Below are 20,528 nucleotides of genomic sequence, written 5' to 3'. Positions count from 1 at the left end.
CGAAATGGAATATATATTTTATTAACAAGGTCGATTGCAATGTTATCACCTTGCTAAAAATAGGCAAACTAAAAAAATTAAGATTTTTTTTATATTATCTTATTTCTTAAAGTTCAAAATCAGATCTTGGCTTTGTATTTATTAAATTAATTTATATACAATATATATGCATTAATTTTTATACTTTCTCGCGCGCGAAGGATAATTAAAGCAAATTAATTCTCTTCTTAATTATGCTACATATATACACAAGCAAATTTCGAATTCTTTTATCTTAATTTATTGATTTTTAAAGCTTACAACAGCGACAAATCTCTAATTAATATTTATTTGATGCGGCTATCATCGGATCTATTTTTATCGAAACAATAAAAATAGATGCATTTTTTAATTGATGAAATAGACACGGACATATATTCCCGCATTCCTGAGCTGCCGGACAAAGAGAGCGAGAGTGATTCTTCAGATTCGTCTTGATGACCTTACGTTTTTCGCGAGTCCAGCTTCGAGTAAAAATTAAATTTATCAGTTGCCATCGTATGCACCCTCATGTGGTACCACAAATTCGCAGCACGGTCCAAGATAGAGAAAGAGAGAGAGGAAGTGGACATGGCGAAGAAGTGATAGTGTGGCCGCAGGAACCAATATTGGGAATTCCTTCGTGGAATATAAATCCGCTGTCCATGTCATGTACATAAAATGCGTAATGTAATTGGTTTATCATTAGAATATAATTTTTGCAAAAATTTTCAAAGATTTTTTTAGATAAAAGTTTATTATAATTATATAATTATTATTTCTTTATTTTTTACTTATTTATTAAGATTATTTTGCTATAATTTTTAGATATATATTTATGGATTAAGCGTTTCTCGAACGTTGCTCTTTGTTAATTTTTCGCGCCTGTTAATAAGTTTTAATTATTTACAATTATTTATGTATTTCGAACACTTATACATATCGTTTTCTTGCAGCTTTACTCTCCACGCGTATCCATTCCCTTCCTCATCGCTAAATCGCTTGCCGCCTCCGGCCCTGCCGGGAGTTTGCTAAGGATGGAGGCGGCGGGAAAAAGACAGAGATAAGGAGAGGCGAGGTCCGGACAGAAGACATCGAGGGACAGTTCAGTGGCCCCTCCTCCTCTTCCCTTCTTCGCGCCGCGCCTTATAGCAAAGGCCACCAGCTCCTTGTCCTATTTTTGACGTCATCAGCGGTGAAGGTAGACAGCAGGGGGTGGCACGCGCGCATGCGCTCGCGCGCGCAGTTCACGGAGATGGTGAACGTCCTGCCTGACTCTCACTCGCGACGGTGCGAGGTCTGCTGCGGCGGTCCACCACGGTGGCGGCGGAGCAGTGAACAGCGATACGTCGCGTGAAAAGAAGGTTCTCGGATACGGCCGAATAAAGGCGCGCACCGCGTTTAATTGCGATCGCGCGAACAGTCAGCGGGTGCGCGTAGCCGCCGTCGCCGCAAGGATCATCCGGAGCTGTCGTTTGCCATTGCCGATGATAGTGTCCGCCGAGTGTCGTCGAGTATTTCAGACAACGAATTGCCACACACAGCCGCGTCAACGCGACTTTCCCCGATTATGGATAGGAGAGAGCGCAGTGACGAGCAACGCGAGTGCCTATATCGAGTTTATTTGTGAACCATATTGAAGACAACGAAAGAAGAGACAATCGCGGTTCCGTGCCGTGTTCACCAAGTGCTGTCACTCTAGAGGTATGTAGAAGAATCCACGGAATCGCGCGCTATTCGGGAAACGTGCGCAACATATGGGGATTGACAACAGAGAGAAAGGGAGTTCTGACGGGGACGCGGCGACCTCGCTGCAGCGCGGGGGTGGTATTCCTCCAGCGGAATGTGATCGCGATTTTGGCGTAGATATAAAACATAATAAATATAGAAATATATTTAGCAGATATTGGAGATATAAGATATATGTATATAAGTAAAAATACAAATATGTATAAATAATATATACCGCGCGATGAAATGTGGATAAAACTTCGATGACAGTGGACATCATCGAACTCACTGCAAGCGAGCGCGGCATTTACTTATGTGCAATACATTCTTGCTAAAAGACGCGAAGAAGGAGAACGATTAGGAGGCGAGCGAGCGAGCGACGTGAAAGTGAGTTTTGTTCGCGCACTGCTTGAACGGTGATACTGTTCGCGAAGTCATCTACGAACCAGTCGCAAACAGGGTCTTCTTCGGCTTGTATCAATTATAGCTGCTCGCACGCTCGCAGACTGCAACAATGCATTGCACTTTTCTTTCTCTTTTTTTTTTCTTTTTTCTTTTTTCTTATATGTATGAAGGTTTGACTTAACGCTGTGTTTGCGAAAATACCGGAGGTCTCTGTCTCTCTCTCTCTCTTTCTCTCTCTCGCAATTCGTTACGAGCTCCGAGCTTGTCGGTCGGGAAAGCGGCCTCGCTGACTTTTCGCGAGCGTGAGCCGCGAAATTTCTGCCGTTGGTATCGTTTTCGTGCGAGAGCGTAGCGTTTCGCGGGCCGCGACCGCGATGCGATGTCGTAACATTTTCCCCCTCACCGCGTTCTTGTGCTCGCCTTTTCTCTTTCGGTAATCGTGCTGCATGAGACGACGCTCGAGAGAGAGCCCTGGGCGACGAGCGTTATTGGTCCTAAATTCTAATACACACATTACGAGACATAAAGTTGCTTAATATTCTAGATCTAATAGCTTGTAGAATGTAGGCCCGTAAACATTAGCTAAAATTAACGACTGTAATTAATGTCCTAATATCTAATCTCGTCATTATAGAAATGAAAAGCAGAAACAATTAAATATATGTTTTAATGTTTTCGAGAGGCGAAAGATCCGGTCCTGGGGGAATCCCGCAGCGAGCGGGATCGCGAAAACGGGTATCGGCAGGGAAGGAAACCGGTATAATTTTGCTGAGGTCACGCATTTGGATGGACCAATAATTATATCTCGTGTTTCCCCACAAGCGAGCAAAACGCGAAAAAATTAGCTTCAAATTTTTATTTTTATTTTTTTTTGCGCAGTTACACCACGCAGAAATTAAAAGTGGATCGAAAGTACACATATAACCCACCGAAATTAATCTCGTCGACTTTATACCGGTTTCGAGTTTCGCGTCGCGCCACGTCGATGATTGCGAGATTGACTTTCGCGCAAGCTGCGCTCGCTCGCTTCCGCGGCACAACGGATTCCTTGCTTTCTATCGAACGCCAAGAAACACACCAGCTCTAAACGCGCTAGAACCCGCCTTCACGCTCGACGTATCCCTCGGTCGCTGGATGTTTACCCTGTCGGCGGCACCACGGACCATGTCTACAATTTCTTTTCTCGTTCGGCCCCGGCTATATAGGCCAAGGAAACAAGGCGGTGAACGCGCGTTTGGAGCGACCGCTCGTTTTTATTGGATCGTCGAATTCACATTTGTTGGCGTCAATAATGAAGGGTTGATTTAACAGAATTTGCGACTGAAAGCACCGAACCGCTCGGAGACCCGATTAACGACGTTATGATCCTCGAAAGTTCCAATTCGCGTATAAAAATATATTTTCAGTCAAAAATATTATAATTTTAATTTAATCGAATCTATATTAAAGCAGAGAATTTTTCTTCTTTCTATATAATATTATTAGAAATGCTCAGATATATTTCCCATGCATTTGTAGATACATATCAGAAAGAAGATTGGACGAAAGGATTATGTGTGTATGTTTCGTATGAAGCACTGATAATCGAGACACCGAGGATTTAAGAAATTCATGACCGACCATGCCGAATATTAGAAACTGTTCGTGTCATCGTTCATCAATGGACTATTAAAACATCAAGAGAATCTCATTGTACGAATGAATGGTTCATGGGTTTTCCCCACAGGAGTCTCGCAAGAAAGTATAGTCACGGATGGTCGGACGCTGCTTTTCACTGTACGATGACGAAAAGAAGAAACGAATCTCCTTGATCGGCAATTTCGATAAGTTTATTGCTACGCAAATTAAACGACGATATCGGCGGATCCTATCGACGTAAGTTTCGCAGATTTATGGCGCGCGATAATCGTAAAGAGGAATAATCGTCACGTTTTAGCGGTATGCGGATCCTGATAATTGCGATTTACTGTCCTCGCATTCTCGCTTAATTCTCGCTTTCGCTTAATTGTAGTTTTGTTGTGTTTTAAATGCGTAAGAGAGTATTTCGCGATGGCCCCGCCACGGGGTTATCTCCGCAAAGGGTGTGTGCGTAAATGCTTGACCGCTGCGCCGCGCGGTCGAGTATAACCAGTTCCCTTCCACTGCTTGAAATCTCGCTGTTGCACTCATCGAAGTCACTTGGCGAGTTGACTGAGACTTTGCGAAAGAGTAAGGAGGGAGAGAGAAAGAGAAAGGAGCGCGAAAACGATACGGGCATGAGCGAGAGAGAGAAAGAGAGAATGAGCGAATGTGTGAACGAGTAGGTAGTGCGTGGTAGAATGGCGAATGAAAGATAGAAGAAGAGGCGGACGGGCGGGTGTAAGAAGAAATGTGAACAGGAATTATCGAAGAAAATAACAGGGTGGATAGGTGCATTAGTGACAAAGACTTTATTTCTTTTTGTTTGGAATTGAAGAAGTGATTATAGAAAAGATGACATGTTTGGCAAAGCGCGAAAGAAACGATTAAGGAAACTAGCCTTTAACCAGATGTTAAATAGCGGGGACAGAGAAAGCGTGTCGCCCATGGGTGACAGAAAATGAGTAGATACATGAAGACCAAAGTTACAAATGAGGAAGCGAATAGAAAAATGAAAAAGAAATATACGATATATACTTGATAAAATAGTAGAAGATGCGTAATAAAGATAAAGAGATATATCTATGATAGCACTGAAAAATGAAAGAAATCATAATAAAAAGCAAAGATATGGAAATTTATAAAGAGAATAAATCCGCAACAAAGATGAAGAGATGCATGAAGACTGTAGTTAAAAAATTAAGGAAACTGAAAAGAAGCAAGAGAATCGATAAGATTGATAGAGGTAAAAAATCTCTTAAAAGAAGACATACTCATGATATCGTCTGCAACAAAGACAGAGAGGCATGTGAAGACAGAAGTTGAAAAGTAAAGAGAATCGCGAAGAAACAAAAGAGAGAGAGAGAGAGAGACACAGTAAAATATTCGTCGAGAAAAGAGGAGAGAGGCAAAAAAGAGAGAAAGAGCGTGCGAATGTTATGTGTGTCTGTGTGTGTTCGCGAGTACAAACACTAGACCGAACGAGAGAGTGAGCTACACCGCCGATCTCTCGTATAAAAGGTGGGGGTCTTTCTCGGTGTATATTCCAGCCAGGCCATGCTAGACGCCGTCGCTGGTCGTATACAACAGCCTTCGCATTCTTCGGAGAAGTGAAAGCAGTTTCAGGGAAATTCTGGTGGCGGCCGGGCGTTCGTTCGCCACAGGCAAGAATCGGTCGTGTGACGTTTCTTTCGCCTGCGCCGCATAGCAGTTATCGCGACACAGTGTGACCTGGAGACCCGATCTCGGGAGGGTTCCTTTTTTTTTTTTTCTTTTCATCGGTACACACGATCGGATGAAATCACATTATGAAATCTTGTCCTAAGGAGACGTATGCGTACGTGTGTGCATAAGCGCGAAACAGATGGCGAGCTCGGACGCAACTCTGTGCTCCGCGGTGAGATAATGGACAAGCGTCATGAGGCACCTACTACGTGGAGAACGTTGCGAAATCATCGTCGAAGGAGAATAGAAAAGCGCTACTCGTGAGTCAGAGATTTCGTGGGTTCTATTCTCTCTCCGGGAATATATCTCCAATTCTTTCTCCGAATATGTAAGAGAGAACATCTTGCTCTCTTTTGTAAATGAGAGTGGGAGTTTCGCCGTCACCGTCGCCGCTAAGAACGTTCGGTTGTTACGTAATTGTTGCATCATTACGCCAATTATTTCTTCTTATCTTCGATATTGCTGCAAGAAACATCTACCTTCTAGAATTCTTGTACTCTCTCGCGGAGAATGATTATCCGAGTGACCGATAATTAAAATCCATTCGTTTAGAATATAGTATGAGATGGACAATCTGAATAACTTTCTCTAAATTTGAAGTCGTGAGAAAACATTATGGAAATAATTTGTATAATTTTAAGGGGATAAATTTTGATAGACATTTTATATGTATTCGTTAGAAGTCTTGCTAGACAGCGTCAATATTTGGAAAATATATCTTTTTACAATTTTTACATTATTGTTAAAACTCTTATGTCGACTAGCTTATTAGCAAAGCCGAATTAATTAGTCTGATTCTTAAAATCAGAATCATCAGAGAGCAATTAGAGTTCTTGTACCGTTAATGCAATTTAGACAACTGGTTAGCTTTCCGACTAACACTTCTTCTCTCCAGCGACATTCGCTACTTTTTATCTCACTGCGGGTTGAGTGATCGCGTTGATATTCTTTTTCTTCTACCGGTTTTTTATCATACGTCTTTTCCCGATGAGACATCGACCGATCGTCGCCTTGGTACGTGAAATTCCACAGGTTTGTGAGCCAGGTGATCGGAATTCGATCTCGCGACATCACGACGGCGATGGCGCTTTCGGGGATTTAACACGGAGACATCGATGCGTGCCGCAACTACTTAAACGATATTACGGTACCCGCGGACGCACCTCGAACCATACGAGGCTCTGTTTCGGTACGCGTTGAATGCTTCGAAGTAACGATTAAATAGCGGTACACGATATTGACTTACATCGTGGAATAACGTCCAGGCAGTGCGAGACAAGTCTCAATCGTACACGTTTCATCGGCGGGAATATGTCAGGAATAATCCGCGGTATCTAGATGTGTATGCGAGGTATAGTTAAGTTACTCTTTATTATTATCATTTATTGTGAAGAAAGCAAACGGAAATTTAAGCAGAATAAATTAGAATCGAAGAGCTCATTTTCAAAGCATTTCAAGTTGTTATTTTTAAATACTGGACATTTTATTAGAGAAAGTTACCAAGCTCTCCAAGGAACAACGATATGTATATAAAGTCTTCATAAAAAATATTTTTTCGTTCCAAATATGCATTTGTGAATGAGCTCTTCGATTTAGTTTAGGTTTTAATACGCAATAAGAATACAGTACAGAAAAAAGATATATATATATCTTGCATGACAAAGTGGAGAACTGAATCGCGTGTGTTATACTGATAAATCTCTTTCGAGAGTATTACCGTCTATTTTTTCCTCATCGATCTATAGCTTTAAATAAGACATCTTGCGCGAAAGAGTAGTCGCGTGAAAGCTAATTCGGATGCCAGCCGATACCGATGCGTTTAATAACAACACTTTCACGAAACTCGTGGTAAATCAAGCGTACTACTCCACCTGCGCTATCGTTCTATTAAATCTGTTTTGTCCGCTTTCGCATAAATTTGTTTTCTCTATTCGAGGGAGTGGCAAGCTCGTTTTCCGATTTTTCCGAGGAAAAGGCCTACAGCGATATAATTTCCGATATTAATTAGGACGAAGAAAACACACACATGGTGTTTCGTAAATCGAATACGTTCTCTTAATTGCTCGAAGTCAAGAATCACTGATGTCAAAACCGTCGATTTTGCAATGTCTTACAAAATCAAAAATGTCGATACTAATGAGAATTCTTTTCATGTAAGCAGCTGTCAATCAAGAGTCGAAAAAATGAACAATTCTTGACACTGCCTGTAGACATTGCTTATGGCAAGACCAGCATGAAAGCTTAATTTTTTCGATTTTTATTGCAAATAGAAAAAAATACACAACTCTTATATATTTAATATATTTTACATATATTCTCAAATACATCATATATTCAAATAAAGGATAAATGATATATGTAGATGATGTGTATTTTTTATAATACTGTAAGAATGTATAAGAAAGATGCACCATGTGTATTATGTATATGTGCATGCGTGCGTTACTTGAGAATATTATCTTCCTCTTTTCGAAATATATTGTAAATACTACGTAAAATATATGCAAGTCCGTTACGGAAGGATGAATGCTGGAGAAAATAGTGAAATAGCGTGTGTATTTTGAGATTCTGCGAAGATCAGTTGAAATGACATCACGTCGCGAAGCCGGATTTAAGTTTCCGCCCACCATGTGCGTGCTGCGGATTACGTTATGAGCAAGCCGCGCAAATATGTGCCGTAAATCGCGCCGTTGATTTTTTTTCACCCTTGCCACTCGAAGAGCGCCTTGCGCTATCTGCGGCGAGAATGAGTTGGCTGAATAGCAGAATAGCCTGATATCCCATGTTGAATTTTCAAGCGCTTGAGCTTGCTCAGGACACCGAGTCTTTTTTGGTTTACGCCGCTATCTTGTACCGCGTTAAACGTCTATCCTGTGGAATGCACCACGATATTCGTTATGCAGATATAGTCACGCTTTCGCATAAAGCCTATCCCGTTTGTTTGCAAGAAAAATAAGAAAATTATGAGAGACGCGATGTCACGAATAACGAGAGGAAGAAGTACTATACTTGTCGAATAATAATGGTCCCTCTTTCTTTTCTCCAAGTATCAAAATTCCTCACCAATCTTTCAATTTTTAAACGCGTGTAAATTAATGATATGATAAAAAAACAAGATGCGATTGATAATAATACTTCTGTGAGTAAAAGCAAGTGATTTATTTGTGTGCATTCAAAAATAACAATGACTTCGATATATAATTATATACGGCGATTTTCATTTTTCATCCATCTGTTGAGAACTTTTCTTTTAAAATTCTTGATAAATTAGTACAGAAATTTTTTCGACGTAAATGTTTTGAAGAAATTATGATAAAGATTGTTTTCTCTTTATGTCTGCTTTCAGATTGAATACCAGGTCACAAAATGGTATCGAGGCGGAAGATACTTTCGCGCTCGCGAGATAATCTCGTAGAATCGCAATATGAGGAACAAGACGAGGAGGATATATGGTATAATCTGGATAAATTGTATAAGGTAAATTCTCAATTAATACATAATAAATCTATAAATTTTTATGTAAAAATAAATGAAATCATGTTTAGCAACGTGATTTGCATGTCAATGATTCGTCGATATGTTAAATGATTTTTTATATTTGTAGGATCATATACAAGAAGTCTTAGATAAATGGAATCAAATAGATGACGAAATTTGGGCGAAAGTCATCGTCTTCGAGAGAAATAGACGGGTTGCGAAAGCGTATGCCAGAGCACCTGTTCTCACGATAAATGGCTCGAATGACGGATTTGATGGATTCAGGTATGTAATGCAAATTTAAAATACGAAATTATTTATTTTATATGAATTTTGTAAAATAAATATGCATTTAAAATCGTTTCTCGAAAGTCAGAAATTTTATTGGCCTATATCAAATTATGGAATTCGAGGAGTTCATGAATAGTTGATGTAAATACTTTCTACTATTAAATTTTGCATAAAGATAAAGCAACATCGCGAGAAAAATCATATTTGAAATCGTACGGATTATAATCCTGACATATTAATTTATAGGATAGGACTTTGTGGATTTGACAATCCCATGCGGGATCCGAAAACGGAGGAAGCCAAACGTCACATAAATCAAGGAGTTAAAATAAAAATGGACGAGCAGGGCAATATACTTATCAAAAGATTATGTAAGAATAACGTGTACGTCAAGTCGACGAATCAAGAGGACAACGCAATTGGGCCGGAAATTATACGTAATTCGCAAGGCGCGCTCGAACACGAAAAACCCGGAAAGGTAAGAGATTAATGAATTTCACGGTTTTTGAACGTCCGTGTGTGTTGGATTTCCTTCGTGAAATATTTATTTAGCGAAAGCATCGAAATAGGTCAATCACGCGCGAAGTGGGGTTTTAACTATCTACCTACTTCTCTCAATTAAAAAAAAATAATAATAACAAGCATCGCGTTTTCCTCACACACGTTCTCATGTTCGTTTTATCACGATATTTATGAGAATACACGTTGATAGAGAAACCATCGCCTTTCTAATTAAAATTGCAAACTTCGAGCAACCGAACCGTATAATAAGAGGCGTTTAAATCTCTTTATCGTCAGGAAATCATATACCACACTCGATACGAAAGGAGAGCGAAAAGTTCCGCCACTTAACACAATCCAAAGCAAACAATCATTCTTCCTTCCTTATATAGATTAAAAATCCCTATTCGCGTTTATTTCAAATTTTTCTTTATCGCTTTCATGTCCTTCTCTCTCGAAAAGTATTGATGCCATAAGGTGACGCAACTGCACTTTCCCCTTAATATCGCGGAACGCTACATGACGCGTTGGACATTGTCGTTTCTTGTTCCAGTTGTTCGACATGAATAAATTCCAAACAAATCTGTCGCGGGAAACGCGAAGGGCTTATCCGGACAGACGGCGATTGGAAATGCAGTGTCTGAGCGCTATCATATTCGTAAGAACGGAAGCCGACTTACTTCAATGTCCCGTATGGGTACTCATTGTCAATGTAGTCGGACTGGACATGCTCAAATCAAAACTGCCACCAGGTGAGAAAGCGTGTACGATGTACATTAAACACTATATATAATTTTTGTAAATACAGAGTATTCACGAATAACATTCAATATTTTTATAATCGAGTCCTATATTATAATCCCGCGTTAAATTAAAGTTAATTAAAAAATAATTGTCATAGTTCCTCAATTTTTTAAATAATATTTTAAAATTTTATCTTAAAGCAGATGTGTTAATCGGAGCATAATGTTTTCTCTGCTTTAATTTTCAATGTATGATTCAATATTGATATTGTGTAATTGCATTTCTGGAAAAGAGTGAGAAAAAGGAAAGTTAAATATATACTCGTAATATACATTATTACTTTATGTTTTAGTTTTAGCACTACAAAGGCCGGTAGATATAAAGAATAGACCTAGAATACCAATCCCTGACGAAGATCCTTATAGCGTGGCCGGCGTGTCATCGTCTGTAGGTCCTAGCGAATTAATGCCGGCGGACAGAGATTCGCGAGAGCAAATCTATATGCAATCGACGAGTTATCACCATCGACGCGCAGAGAGACCGCCGAAATTGCCCCCTCGAGAAAATCTCTACGGCCACGGTATCCCAAAGGTAAACATTAGAAATAAATAAATTTTAGAAAGATGTTAAAATTATGCTGTTATATCATTTTTACGATTATTGTTTCAGCCTGATTATGACGATATAGAAGATGACTATAGCAGAGCGATAAAGCATCCTATAATGAACGAGGAGAAGCGAAGTAAACACGACGACAGGAAAAAATATGGTGAGGAATAATGTTTTGTACATGTCTACAAAAGATTTAATAGATAATTATGTTAAAAATTACATTTCAAATTTATATGTAAAAAATTTAAATTTTTTCCTAGAAAGACATTTATATTTTTATATATTCTATTTACAAAAGAAGACTGATTATATTATGAATCTGATCTCTTGTGTGCATTTAGTTTATTAAGTTTCATATACAATAAATTACGATTATTTATTGTATGTTTCAGACGACCCATATTATTGCGGTTTACGAGCGCGTGTGCCCAATTTCGTTAAAATGGCGAGGAATGGTCATAGTAAGATGGGTCCTCTGCCTCCTCGAGGACACTCCAGGACACAGCAGGCGCCGTCTTACGCGGGTGCCGCATATGCTAGTAGTCAATCTTCTCAGATATATGGGCATTTACCTGCCCATCGACCACCCATCATGTATCACGCTAGAAGTTTTGAAAGTGGACTTGGTAAGGAATAATTAATTAATAATCATTTCTGCTCTATGTTTAAATTCTAGAAATTAATAATTAATCTCATAAACTTTAGTTTTACTGCGTACAATTAGAGATTTTCTTTTATTATCGTGGGTTAATATATCTTTTTCTGATATGGTATATAAAAATATTAATATACATTAAAATTTTATATATTATAGTTTAAAATAATATATAAATGTTCCTATATTTTGTTACGATGTACTTTTAAATTAATAGAAAATTTTTCTCTATATAGAGAGCTAATTATTCTGGTTAAATATCGCTATATATTAGACTGCTTTATGATCACGTTTATTGGCAATAATTGTTACTACACTTCCAGATTCGGATAATAGGAACGAGTCACCGTATAACCACATATATGGAAGGTTACCGATCCCGACGAGAGGCGTAATACCTCCGACACCGCGTGCTATGTATATTGGAGAGTGGGATTAGATATAAGGAATATCTCGGCGTTTGTACTTATAAACTCTCTGTATATTGTTAATACACCATATAAATACTCATATTTTTATGCTAGCATCTATAAGTGTTTATTGTTTTACTCCTGCAAATAAAAATTGTCAAACTTATGAGCATATGAGCGGGGAAACAAATTGAACAATTATTAGAATTAGGAAACTGCAAGCATAAATTCGTATATCTTCATTATTTATAAAATAATTCTACTATAAAACAGAGATCATTCAAAATTTAACGCGTCTCTTAACCAGTGTTATAATTAATGTGTCGAGATAATAAAATTTAAAGTATGTTTAAATATTCATACATTACAGCTCAGAATTGTGTGATAATTAATATTTAAATCGTCAATTTTTATCTTTTTCACGCTTGTATTTCTCTTAAAGAATACAATTTGTTCGCATTGTTACGTTTATAAGTTTTTTTTTTTAAATAAAAAAACGTATGCTTTAATCTCTTATCGATTTGGTAAATATATATCGAGAGTTAACTGTCAAACATTGAGTAAAGAAGAACAGGAGGGAGCATTTGGTGTTAAGCGAGTGGACGGAAGTGATTATATAAATGGACGCTCAAGATGGCCGCTCTGGGACGAATTGCAGCATATGACAGAGATACTGGAAGTACCTCAAAGGCCTGGCAATGCACCATGATGCTCTGATAATTTCACAATTAACACTTATTAATAATATCTTTTTAGCCTAATATCTTCCTCTCACTTATTTAGAATCGATGATTGTGCGCGAAATAAATGCAAACTGGAACAAGTAAGGCAACAAGTGGCTATACCCTGAAAAACGTCGAAAAAAGTGGAAAAAAGTTCCCTCCTGTTCTTCTTTATTCAATGCTGTCAAACCATCGAGTGATAAAAAAATTTTAAAGAAAATTTATAAATTAATAATATAAATTATTTATAGAAATAATTTATTTTTATACTATTTCATAAAAACGCGTCATCTTTAAAGGTAGAATATATATAATATTATTTTAGTTAAGAAAGAATAAAAACTTATTCACAAAAAAATTGTTTTTAAATAATTATCTCGCTTCCATATGTTTTTATCTTTAAAGATTAATAAATAGTTATTACCATCGCCGCTGCTTTACTTGTCGTGATAATCCACATGATCGCCCGCGTTGTATTTATGTTCTTTTAAGATCTCCACAAGACGATTAACTGTCTGTTCTGTTGTCAATACAGTATTGGTTTCATGCAAGTGTTGTATTATTTTGTTAGTTTCGGGATTGGTGATCGTTTTGCACACTGTTTGTAACATATCTGTATCGACGTGTCCCGGTGCATAACTTAATACATCAACATCAGGATTTTCCAAAGCAAAGACCTATACGAAATCAAAAATGTGTGTTAATAATTTGCTAAAATAATATATCTATGATCTCGTATGTGAAATGCATTAAAAAATTGTACACATATATAATACCTTAAAGTACATTTCTCGTGCTGCCTTTGCCGAGCAATAATAACCACAGGCCTTGTTTGCTTGAATACCATTCAGAGACGTAATATTGATAACCACTTTCTTAATGTTTGTACTGTCAAACAAATTCATAATTACCGCATTCAAAATAGCGGGCAGGAATAAGTTTAGGGATAAATTACTTATAGAAATGATTTATTTTTATACTATTTCACAAAGGTTAACGCGTCATCTTTAAAGGTAGAATATATATAATATTATTTTAGTTAAGAAAGAATAAAAACTTATTCACAAAAAAATTGTTTTTAAATAATTATCTCGCTTCCATATGTTTTTATCTTTAAAGATTAAGATATAGTTATTACCATCGCCGCTGCTTTACTTGTCGTGATAATCCACATGATCGCCCGCGTTGTATTTATGTTCTTTTAAGATCTCCACAAGACGATTAACTGTCTGTTCTGTTGTCAATACAGTATTGGTTTCATGCAAGTGTTGTATTATTTTGTTAGTTTCGGGATTGGTGATCGTTTTGCACACTGTTTGTAACATATCTGTATCGACGTGTCCCGGTGCATAACTTAATACATCAACATCAGGATTTTCCAAAGCAAAGACCTATACGAAATCAAAAATGTGTGTTAATAATTTGCTAAAATAATATATCTATGATCTCGTATGTGAAATGCATTAAAAAATTGTACACATATATAATACCTTAAAGTACATTTCTCGTGCTGCCTTTGCCGAGCAATAATAACCACAGGCCTTGTTTGCTTGAATACCATTCAGAGACGTAATATTGATAACCACTTTCTTAATGTTTGTACTGTCAAACAAATTCATAATTACCGCATTCAAAATAGCGGGCAGGAATAAGTTTAGGGTATAAAATTGTTTCCAGACATCTATATCCACCATCTCATTTACAAATTTTGTGACATCGCCGATAGTACCTACATTATGCACTACGACCACTCGATCAAATGCGTCGCGAGTGGTTTCACTTAGGCATCCCAAAATGGTCTCTAGAATAACATGGAGAAACAAAATACTCTTATAAAATTGTCTTTCCAGCACACGCGTTACCGATATAGTTATTTTTAAATAAGAAAAAAAAAGAACTCCAACTCACCTTCAAAATTGGTTTTCGTCACTTTCGCTTCACCAAGATCTATACTAACAGTATGAACTGTCACTTTGGGTGGTATATTTTTTGCGACTTTTTTTAAACCATTTAAATTTCTTGCTAATAAAAGAATATGCGAGCTCTCCTGCAGTAGCGAACCGAATGTTATCGCTATTTGACGACCGATACCACGACTCGCACCGGTTACCACTAAGAAAACTTTACCAGATAATGCTTCAATCGACATGGTGTCTTATATTGCAAAATTATAGAAGTTAATTATTGTCTTTCGACTTGTAGGTATGTTCTGTCGACAGTTGATTTATTAGTAATTCTTCCGTGATATTCTGTTGTTGCTCGGCTTCTGTGGTTGTTTGTAGTACGTCTGCCTTCAACAGATGAACTAATTCGCTAGCTGTTAAAGCCTGTGTATGAGAAACATAGTTATTAGTTACATACCATAAGGTGACAAATATAAGTTTGCAGATAAAATTCTCTTTGTAAAATATAATTTAATTTAATTTTTTGAAAAATTATATTGACTAAAATAAATATATATATTTTTATATTGAATAAAAAACAACTTAGTTTATTATTCTTATTCAATTTGCTCACTTGCAAATGTGGGGCTATATGTCGTATCGGAGGATTTAATGCCAAATCAGCTTCTTCCTCAGACTGGGGATTATTTCCGGAAGTAATTAAACGTGCAATGAAATCCTCCTTCGCTATCGACAGCGATGTTACAAGATCCTTTTATGTTATACCTCCTTGAAGAACTCTCAATGTGAAATCTAGTCTAGTACATTTACCAAAAAAAGAGTTAGGATCGAATCATAAAAATCTATGGCGATAACCGTGAATAATTATCAATTTTCTCCAAATTATCTCGCTTATCTCTGACGTTACTCTCATTATCTCTCGTTATCTTTCTTACTTTTTTCTCCATATCGCGCGCACGAGATGTTTAAAAAAAAATTATGATAATTGCACAAATTCTTTTCTGTATTGTTTCAAAATGAGAATCGTATATTTTCCGAGATCTCGATAGAGAGAAAGCAAAATATAAAAAGCGAGAAGTTGCAAGAAGAGGAAGAATCTTAAAGGGGCACGCCTACCTAGGAGGATTAAAAAAACATATTTTGGGAGGAATTTTTTTTAGAAAAACCAATGCATTTTTATTTAAAAACATTAGTATACTGTTAAGGGTACATATTGAACGTAATTCAATTTTTTTGTAAAAAAATATTAAAAAATAAAGGAGGTATAGTCGATGCCCGAGACGTTCTTGTTTTTGAAGCATATTCTGCGGTGACCATCGTAGCTCTGAGCAGGATTATATAAAATCAAAAATTCGAAAAAATTTAAATAATATATTAAATTATTTAGGATCCATTGGATCGGATTTTTGAAAAATTATTTAACAAAATGACGGCGTGGCAAAGTTGAAAAATCGGTTTTGGGTAAAAAAATGCTAGTTTTTCGCATGTAAAAAATCTAGGCAAAAAAAAAAGAAAAGCACCCGATAGCGCTTAGATTTTTAACTCTAAAATAAGCCTGAGAAATTTCAAGTAAATTTATTCATTACTTTTTAAGTTATGTTGGTCACCGATTTTGAAAATGTGATTTTGAGAAAAACGCGTTTAAATTTAAGTTTTAGATCGAAAATAACTGTTCTACACAGTTCAAGACTAATTGCTACTCTGCCAATCTAATCTACCTCTAATCCTACCGTTTTTATCTAACCTACCGCTAATTCTCTGCCGCGCGGCAGGTCTCATACCTGCTCTGAGCGCTACTTCGAGTAAACATACTTTATACTTCTATAATTTTGTCAATTTCTGTGCCCCCTTAAAAAGCGGACATGCGTCTATATATTTTACGGGTAATCTGGGCTGCGTTCAAGAACATCACCCGATTGATGTTCTCGAACACAACCCTGAGAAGAATAATATATATCTTACAAAGTCTCTTTCTGCAGATACTGATCTTAATCGGACAATCATCGATGAATCTTATCCAGGAAAGAATCCTTGAAATGATCGTTCGGCGAGTTGTCATTGACTGCCGTTCGCATAGTTGTTCTGTGTACCAATTAAGTTGATGGATTCTCGTGTCCTATGGCAACCACATATCATGGATTCTTTCTTGCCGCGCGTTAAGACTCGCGCGAATTGGCCGATCTTTTTTAATTATATAATTTCTTATTAATTATATTGCAAAGATCGCAAAACGGTAGATAACTTTTCTACTTGATTTAACCCGCTCTACCTGCACATTACGGGGCGATTATTATCAGACACCCTGTATATCGAAAGTAAACTGTCAAACTATTAGATCAACTGTTTTGCGATATCGTTTTCTTGCGCATTCTCGAATAATTAGCAGTGTCGTGATGTACATACAATTAAAAGATATAAATATTCAAATAAATAAATCTTGAAAAGATAAATTTCTAAAAAAAAAATAAGTATTTAAAAAGTAAATATATTTTAAAATATACATTCGAATCTTTATAAATCAAAAGATTTGAGTCTCCGCTAAGCGGGTTCGAATCTTCGCGCTGATATCATCAGCTGTAAATCAGCTGATCAGTTCTGTCAAACGTGCACAGTCTGTGTCTGTGCACAAATATATCTCGCGAAAAACAATACAAACTACGAATGTATATTGAGGATTTAAGATAATTGCGATGTGAATCACACTATGTCACGCGCGCGTGCGCGTTTACACACGAATGCAAAAACCTCTTATTGTGTGATCGCGATTATTCTAGTCAATCAACATGCTTACATCACATATATACGAAAGGATATTCTAAAAATACTCATATTGGAACATATATGCATATATGCACAAGTCGCACAAAGTTCTGAACAAAGAAACGAGCGATACGGATTTTACGGTAGAGCGTATTACTTATCGAGAGTTTCTAAATAGTCGCCAAATAAAGCGATTGCAAAGTGTATCAATGAGCGTATTCGTCGACAGTTTCATCAAGAATTCTGCTGCACAGAGCAATTATTCTTCCAGTGAATATTATAGAGAAATCAATGGATCGTGCTATCGCAGAGTGGAAACGTTATATACTAGTGCAACCGCCTATGATGCTACTGATGCTCGCTATGTCAATGTCAGGTAATAAACCAATCTTTTATATTGGCACAATAGCTGATATACATATATTTTCCACAGGTGCTATCTTGACAGATCTGATAGTATACCGTACATGCATTATAACATTAGAAATAAACAAGACAGAGTGCCTGATACTTCATAATAATAGCAGCAGCGAGGAGGCGCTTAGAATAAATACAAAAGTACAACCGCAGGCAAGTTTAATTCTAATGAGTAAATCCTTCATCGAAAGTATTTTTCCCTCGTTCCTATCTTTGTTTCTGGGACCATGGAGTGATAAGTATGGAAGGAAACCTGTTATACTTTCAGGATATATAGGTAATTACATTTATATGTTATAAATATCATTATAAAATTCTAGAAAGAAAATTATATTGATTTTAAAAGTGTTACATATTAATTTATAATAACTAATAGCTGATAATTGATTATTTATAAAGATAAATAAAAAATAGATCACATAAAAAGAATGATATAGATTAGATAATAAAAGATGAATTGCATATTATTGCTACAATCAATTTTTATAGAATTCCTAATAAAAAGATTCTAAAGATCCTAGACCTCCTAAGAAACATAGCTGTTTGCATTTTTCATAACTCTGTATATATATATATATATATATATATATATATATGAAGCAAATAATTTATATTTATTTAATATTGAATTCTTCTAGGTATATCTTTAACTTATCTTCTGCTCTCTATGATAGCTAATTGGGAGATCGTGCCTTGGTATTTTTTGATAGCTTATATTCCTGTGGCTCTCCTGGGTGGTATAAGTGTGTTAATGTTAGCTTCATTTTGTTACATCACTGACATAACTGATAATAATGAACGGGCATGGCATTTGGCCTGGTTAGATGCATTAATCTCTCTTGGTGTGCTAATCGGATTATTTTCCGGTCCGGCAGTATATGAGGCATATGGATACACTGCTGTGTTCAGTGTTGCGACTGTGCTGTGCATTGTAGCAACATTGTATATATTACTTTTTATTCCAGAGACTGTACAGAGTCATACTTCTGTGAGTGTTTCAAAATATTCGTTAAGTCAAATTGCAGATCAAATACTCTCGATGCACTTAAAAATTGGCGTGAATCAATATCATTCTTTTCATAAATAATAAAGTAAATAATGACTGTTCATTTATCTTTATAGGGTATCGGCGACATATTTGATTTTATGTTTGTGAAGGATCTTATTAACACATGTATCAAGAAGAGAGATGGATTTAATAGATCGTTGGTTTGGAGCTGCTTAGCTTGTCTTACGTTACTTTTAATTGCCTTTCAAGGTAATCTTGCTATTGGATATTTATTTGCGAGTGCGCGGCTTGGTTGGACTGTAGACCAGTTCTCTACTTATGTAGCTACAAATGTTCTGGTGGGAATCCTCGGCACGATATTTGGTGTTAAATTAATACGAAGATGCACAGGTATCGTTTTAATGTTTGTATCTTTATCTTTATCTTTAATAATGTCTGTATCTAATGTCTGTATCTTTATCTTTATCTTATTGTATTCACTTATTTGATGCATAATTTATAAAGAATTTATAAAACATCTGAATTATATCTAGGGTTTTCAGAGGCAGTAGTTGCCATAATATCAGTTATGTCATCTCTTTGTACTGCCTTAGTGTGTGCTTTTACATGGCAATCCTGGCATATGTATCTGTCAGTAAGTGTTGGTATATTTGGTGATTTATCTCGACCAATGATACGTACTATATTATCCAAAGCAGTACCTGAGAAGGATACAGGTACAAATCTTATCTTTTAATCTTAATAATTAGATAATTATTAAACATCAAAGTGAGAATATTCATAGATATATATTCAAGTATATGATTATTAGTTTTTCTAACATATTCACATTGAGAAATATATTTTTACATTTATTTCAACAGGGAAGGTTTTCTCTCTAGCAACATTTCTAGAGACACTGTTACCATTTGCTGCAGCTTCTTTATACACTTTTCTTTATTCTCACTATATGCCACCTTCGTATCCTCTGCCAGTGTGGTTTTTATCAGCAGCATTTTACATCATAACAATTATAATATTGATATATATTCAGATACATATGAGACACAATATTATATCTTTCACCCCAATGATAGAAGATAATGATTCAACTCAATGATATTTATCAAGTAAAATTAAATATGAAAATTATTTATTTCAAGATAAACGAAGTAATCAGCTAATAATGAAAAGATGATATTTTAATATGAGTATTTTTTAATAATATACAAGGGGAGGAGGCACATGTATCCTTTATATACATAGATATAAAATTTTTATATCGTGTATATATATATTTAATATATATTTTTTTATATATTAGAACAATTATTTACATATATAAGAATATACAAAATGGAATTTATATATAATTGAAGCAAGCAATATCATAGAAAATATGAATATTGTGGTTTATTTCATAGTCTGTGATTTTAGAAAATAATATACAACCCTTGTGATTTTAATTATTGATTATTATATGAATATCATGGATTTCTAGTACTTAGTCGTAAAAGAATTTTAAAGAAAATTTATAAATTAATAATATAA

General features: G+C 36.0%; 5 protein-coding genes across 7 annotated transcripts in view; 2 read left to right on the top strand and 3 right to left on the bottom strand.

Moving 5' to 3' along the window:
• Positions 1–404: 404 nt before the first annotated feature.
• LOC115235768 lies at positions 405–12,306 on the top strand. Of its 2 annotated transcripts, none has more exons than XM_029807736.1 (10): positions 405–708; positions 975–1,722; positions 8,843–8,973; positions 9,101–9,258; positions 9,511–9,742; positions 10,319–10,517; positions 10,862–11,100; positions 11,179–11,278; positions 11,514–11,747; positions 12,113–12,306. In XM_029807736.1, exons 3-10 carry the CDS (start codon positions 8,863–8,865, stop codon positions 12,169–12,171), a joined length of 1,332 nt encoding a protein of 443 aa, XP_029663596.1. In that variant the 5' UTR covers positions 405–708; positions 975–1,722; positions 8,843–8,862; the 3' UTR covers positions 12,172–12,306. The 2 variants fall into 2 exon arrangements, with proteins under 2 accessions (XP_029663596.1, XP_029663595.1); XM_029807735.1 differs by having other exon boundaries at positions 12,100–12,241.
• A 649-nt stretch (positions 12,307–12,955) lies between these two features.
• LOC115235773 (sepiapterin reductase-like) lies at positions 12,956–13,836 on the bottom strand. Its single transcript, XM_029807742.1, has 3 exons — positions 13,685–13,836; positions 13,333–13,585; positions 12,956–13,032 (listed from the first exon to the last, which is right to left on the bottom strand). Exons 1-2 carry the CDS (start codon positions 13,811–13,813, stop codon positions 13,346–13,348), a joined length of 369 nt encoding a protein of 122 aa, XP_029663602.1. The 5' UTR covers positions 13,814–13,836; the 3' UTR covers positions 12,956–13,032; positions 13,333–13,345.
• Positions 13,837–13,860: 24 nt separating this feature from the next.
• Positions 13,861–17,202, bottom strand: LOC115235771 (sepiapterin reductase-like). 2 transcript variants are annotated; one of them, XM_029807738.1, is made up of 5 exons: positions 16,775–17,202; positions 15,426–15,609; positions 14,817–15,235; positions 14,399–14,709; positions 13,861–14,299 (listed from the first exon to the last, which is right to left on the bottom strand). In XM_029807738.1, exons 3-5 carry the CDS (start codon positions 15,055–15,057, stop codon positions 14,060–14,062), a joined length of 792 nt encoding a protein of 263 aa, XP_029663598.1. In that variant the 5' UTR covers positions 15,058–15,235; positions 15,426–15,609; positions 16,775–17,202; the 3' UTR covers positions 13,861–14,059. The 2 variants fall into 2 exon arrangements, with proteins under 2 accessions (XP_029663598.1, XP_029663599.1); XM_029807739.1 differs by having other exon boundaries at positions 15,426–15,604.
• Positions 17,203–17,406: 204 nt separating this feature from the next.
• LOC115235767 (proton-coupled folate transporter-like) lies at positions 17,407–20,183 on the top strand. The gene is made up of 7 exons (XM_029807734.1): positions 17,407–17,715; positions 17,802–17,948; positions 18,006–18,266; positions 18,628–18,977; positions 19,112–19,388; positions 19,532–19,714; positions 19,862–20,183. Exons 1-7 carry the CDS (start codon positions 17,517–17,519, stop codon positions 20,095–20,097), a joined length of 1,653 nt encoding a protein of 550 aa, XP_029663594.1. The 5' UTR covers positions 17,407–17,516; the 3' UTR covers positions 20,098–20,183.
• Positions 20,184–20,349: 166 nt separating this feature from the next.
• LOC115235770 (sepiapterin reductase-like) overlaps positions 20,350–20,528 on the bottom strand; it is a 2,076-nt gene continuing 1,897 nt past the window's right edge. The window contains exon 5 of the mRNA XM_029807737.1: positions 20,350–20,528. The gene's annotated coding sequence lies outside the window, so the exon portion shown is untranslated.

This window comes from Formica exsecta, unplaced genomic scaffold (assembly GCF_003651465.1).
Source record: "Formica exsecta isolate Colony F162 unplaced genomic scaffold, ASM365146v1 scaffold235, whole genome shotgun sequence".
Taxonomy (NCBI): Eukaryota; Metazoa; Arthropoda; class Insecta; order Hymenoptera; family Formicidae; genus Formica; species Formica exsecta.
The sequence above is the reverse complement of the archived record's forward strand: the minus strand, read 5'-3'. Positions and strand labels throughout refer to the sequence as shown.

Excerpts from the sequence above, each read along its gene's own strand:
- LOC115235767 (XM_029807734.1), top strand. The coding sequence starts at position 17,517 with ATGTCACGCGCGCGTGCGCGTTTACACACGAATGCAAAAACCTCTTAT. Across the intron at positions 18,978-19,111 it reads CTGTACAGAGTCATACTTCT|GGTATCGGCGACATATTTGA; the intron begins GTGAGTGTTTCA and ends TTATCTTTATAG. Across the intron at positions 19,389-19,531 it reads ATTAATACGAAGATGCACAG|GGTTTTCAGAGGCAGTAGTT; the intron begins GTATCGTTTTAA and ends AATTATATCTAG.
- LOC115235773 (XM_029807742.1), bottom strand. The coding sequence starts at position 13,813 with ATGAATTTGTTTGACAGTACAAACATTAAGAAAGTGGTTATCAATATT. Across the intron at positions 13,586-13,684 it reads CACGAGAAATGTACTTTAAG|GTCTTTGCTTTGGAAAATCC; the intron begins GTATTATATATG and ends GATTTCGTATAG.
- LOC115235771 (XM_029807738.1), bottom strand. The coding sequence starts at position 15,057 with ATGTCGATTGAAGCATTATCTGGTAAAGTTTTCTTAGTGGTAACCGGT. Across the intron at positions 14,710-14,816 it reads GACGAAAACCAATTTTGAAG|AGACCATTTTGGGATGCCTA; the intron begins GTGAGTTGGAGT and ends ATGTTATTCTAG. Across the intron at positions 14,300-14,398 it reads CACGAGAAATGTACTTTAAG|GTCTTTGCTTTGGAAAATCC; the intron begins GTATTATATATG and ends GATTTCGTATAG.
- LOC115235768 (XM_029807735.1), top strand. The coding sequence starts at position 8,863 with ATGGTATCGAGGCGGAAGATACTTTCGCGCTCGCGAGATAATCTCGTA. Across the intron at positions 11,279-11,513 it reads CGACGACAGGAAAAAATATG|ACGACCCATATTATTGCGGT; the intron begins GTGAGGAATAAT and ends TGTATGTTTCAG. Across the intron at positions 11,748-12,099 it reads AAGTTTTGAAAGTGGACTTG|ATTCGGATAATAGGAACGAG; the intron begins GTAAGGAATAAT and ends CTACACTTCCAG.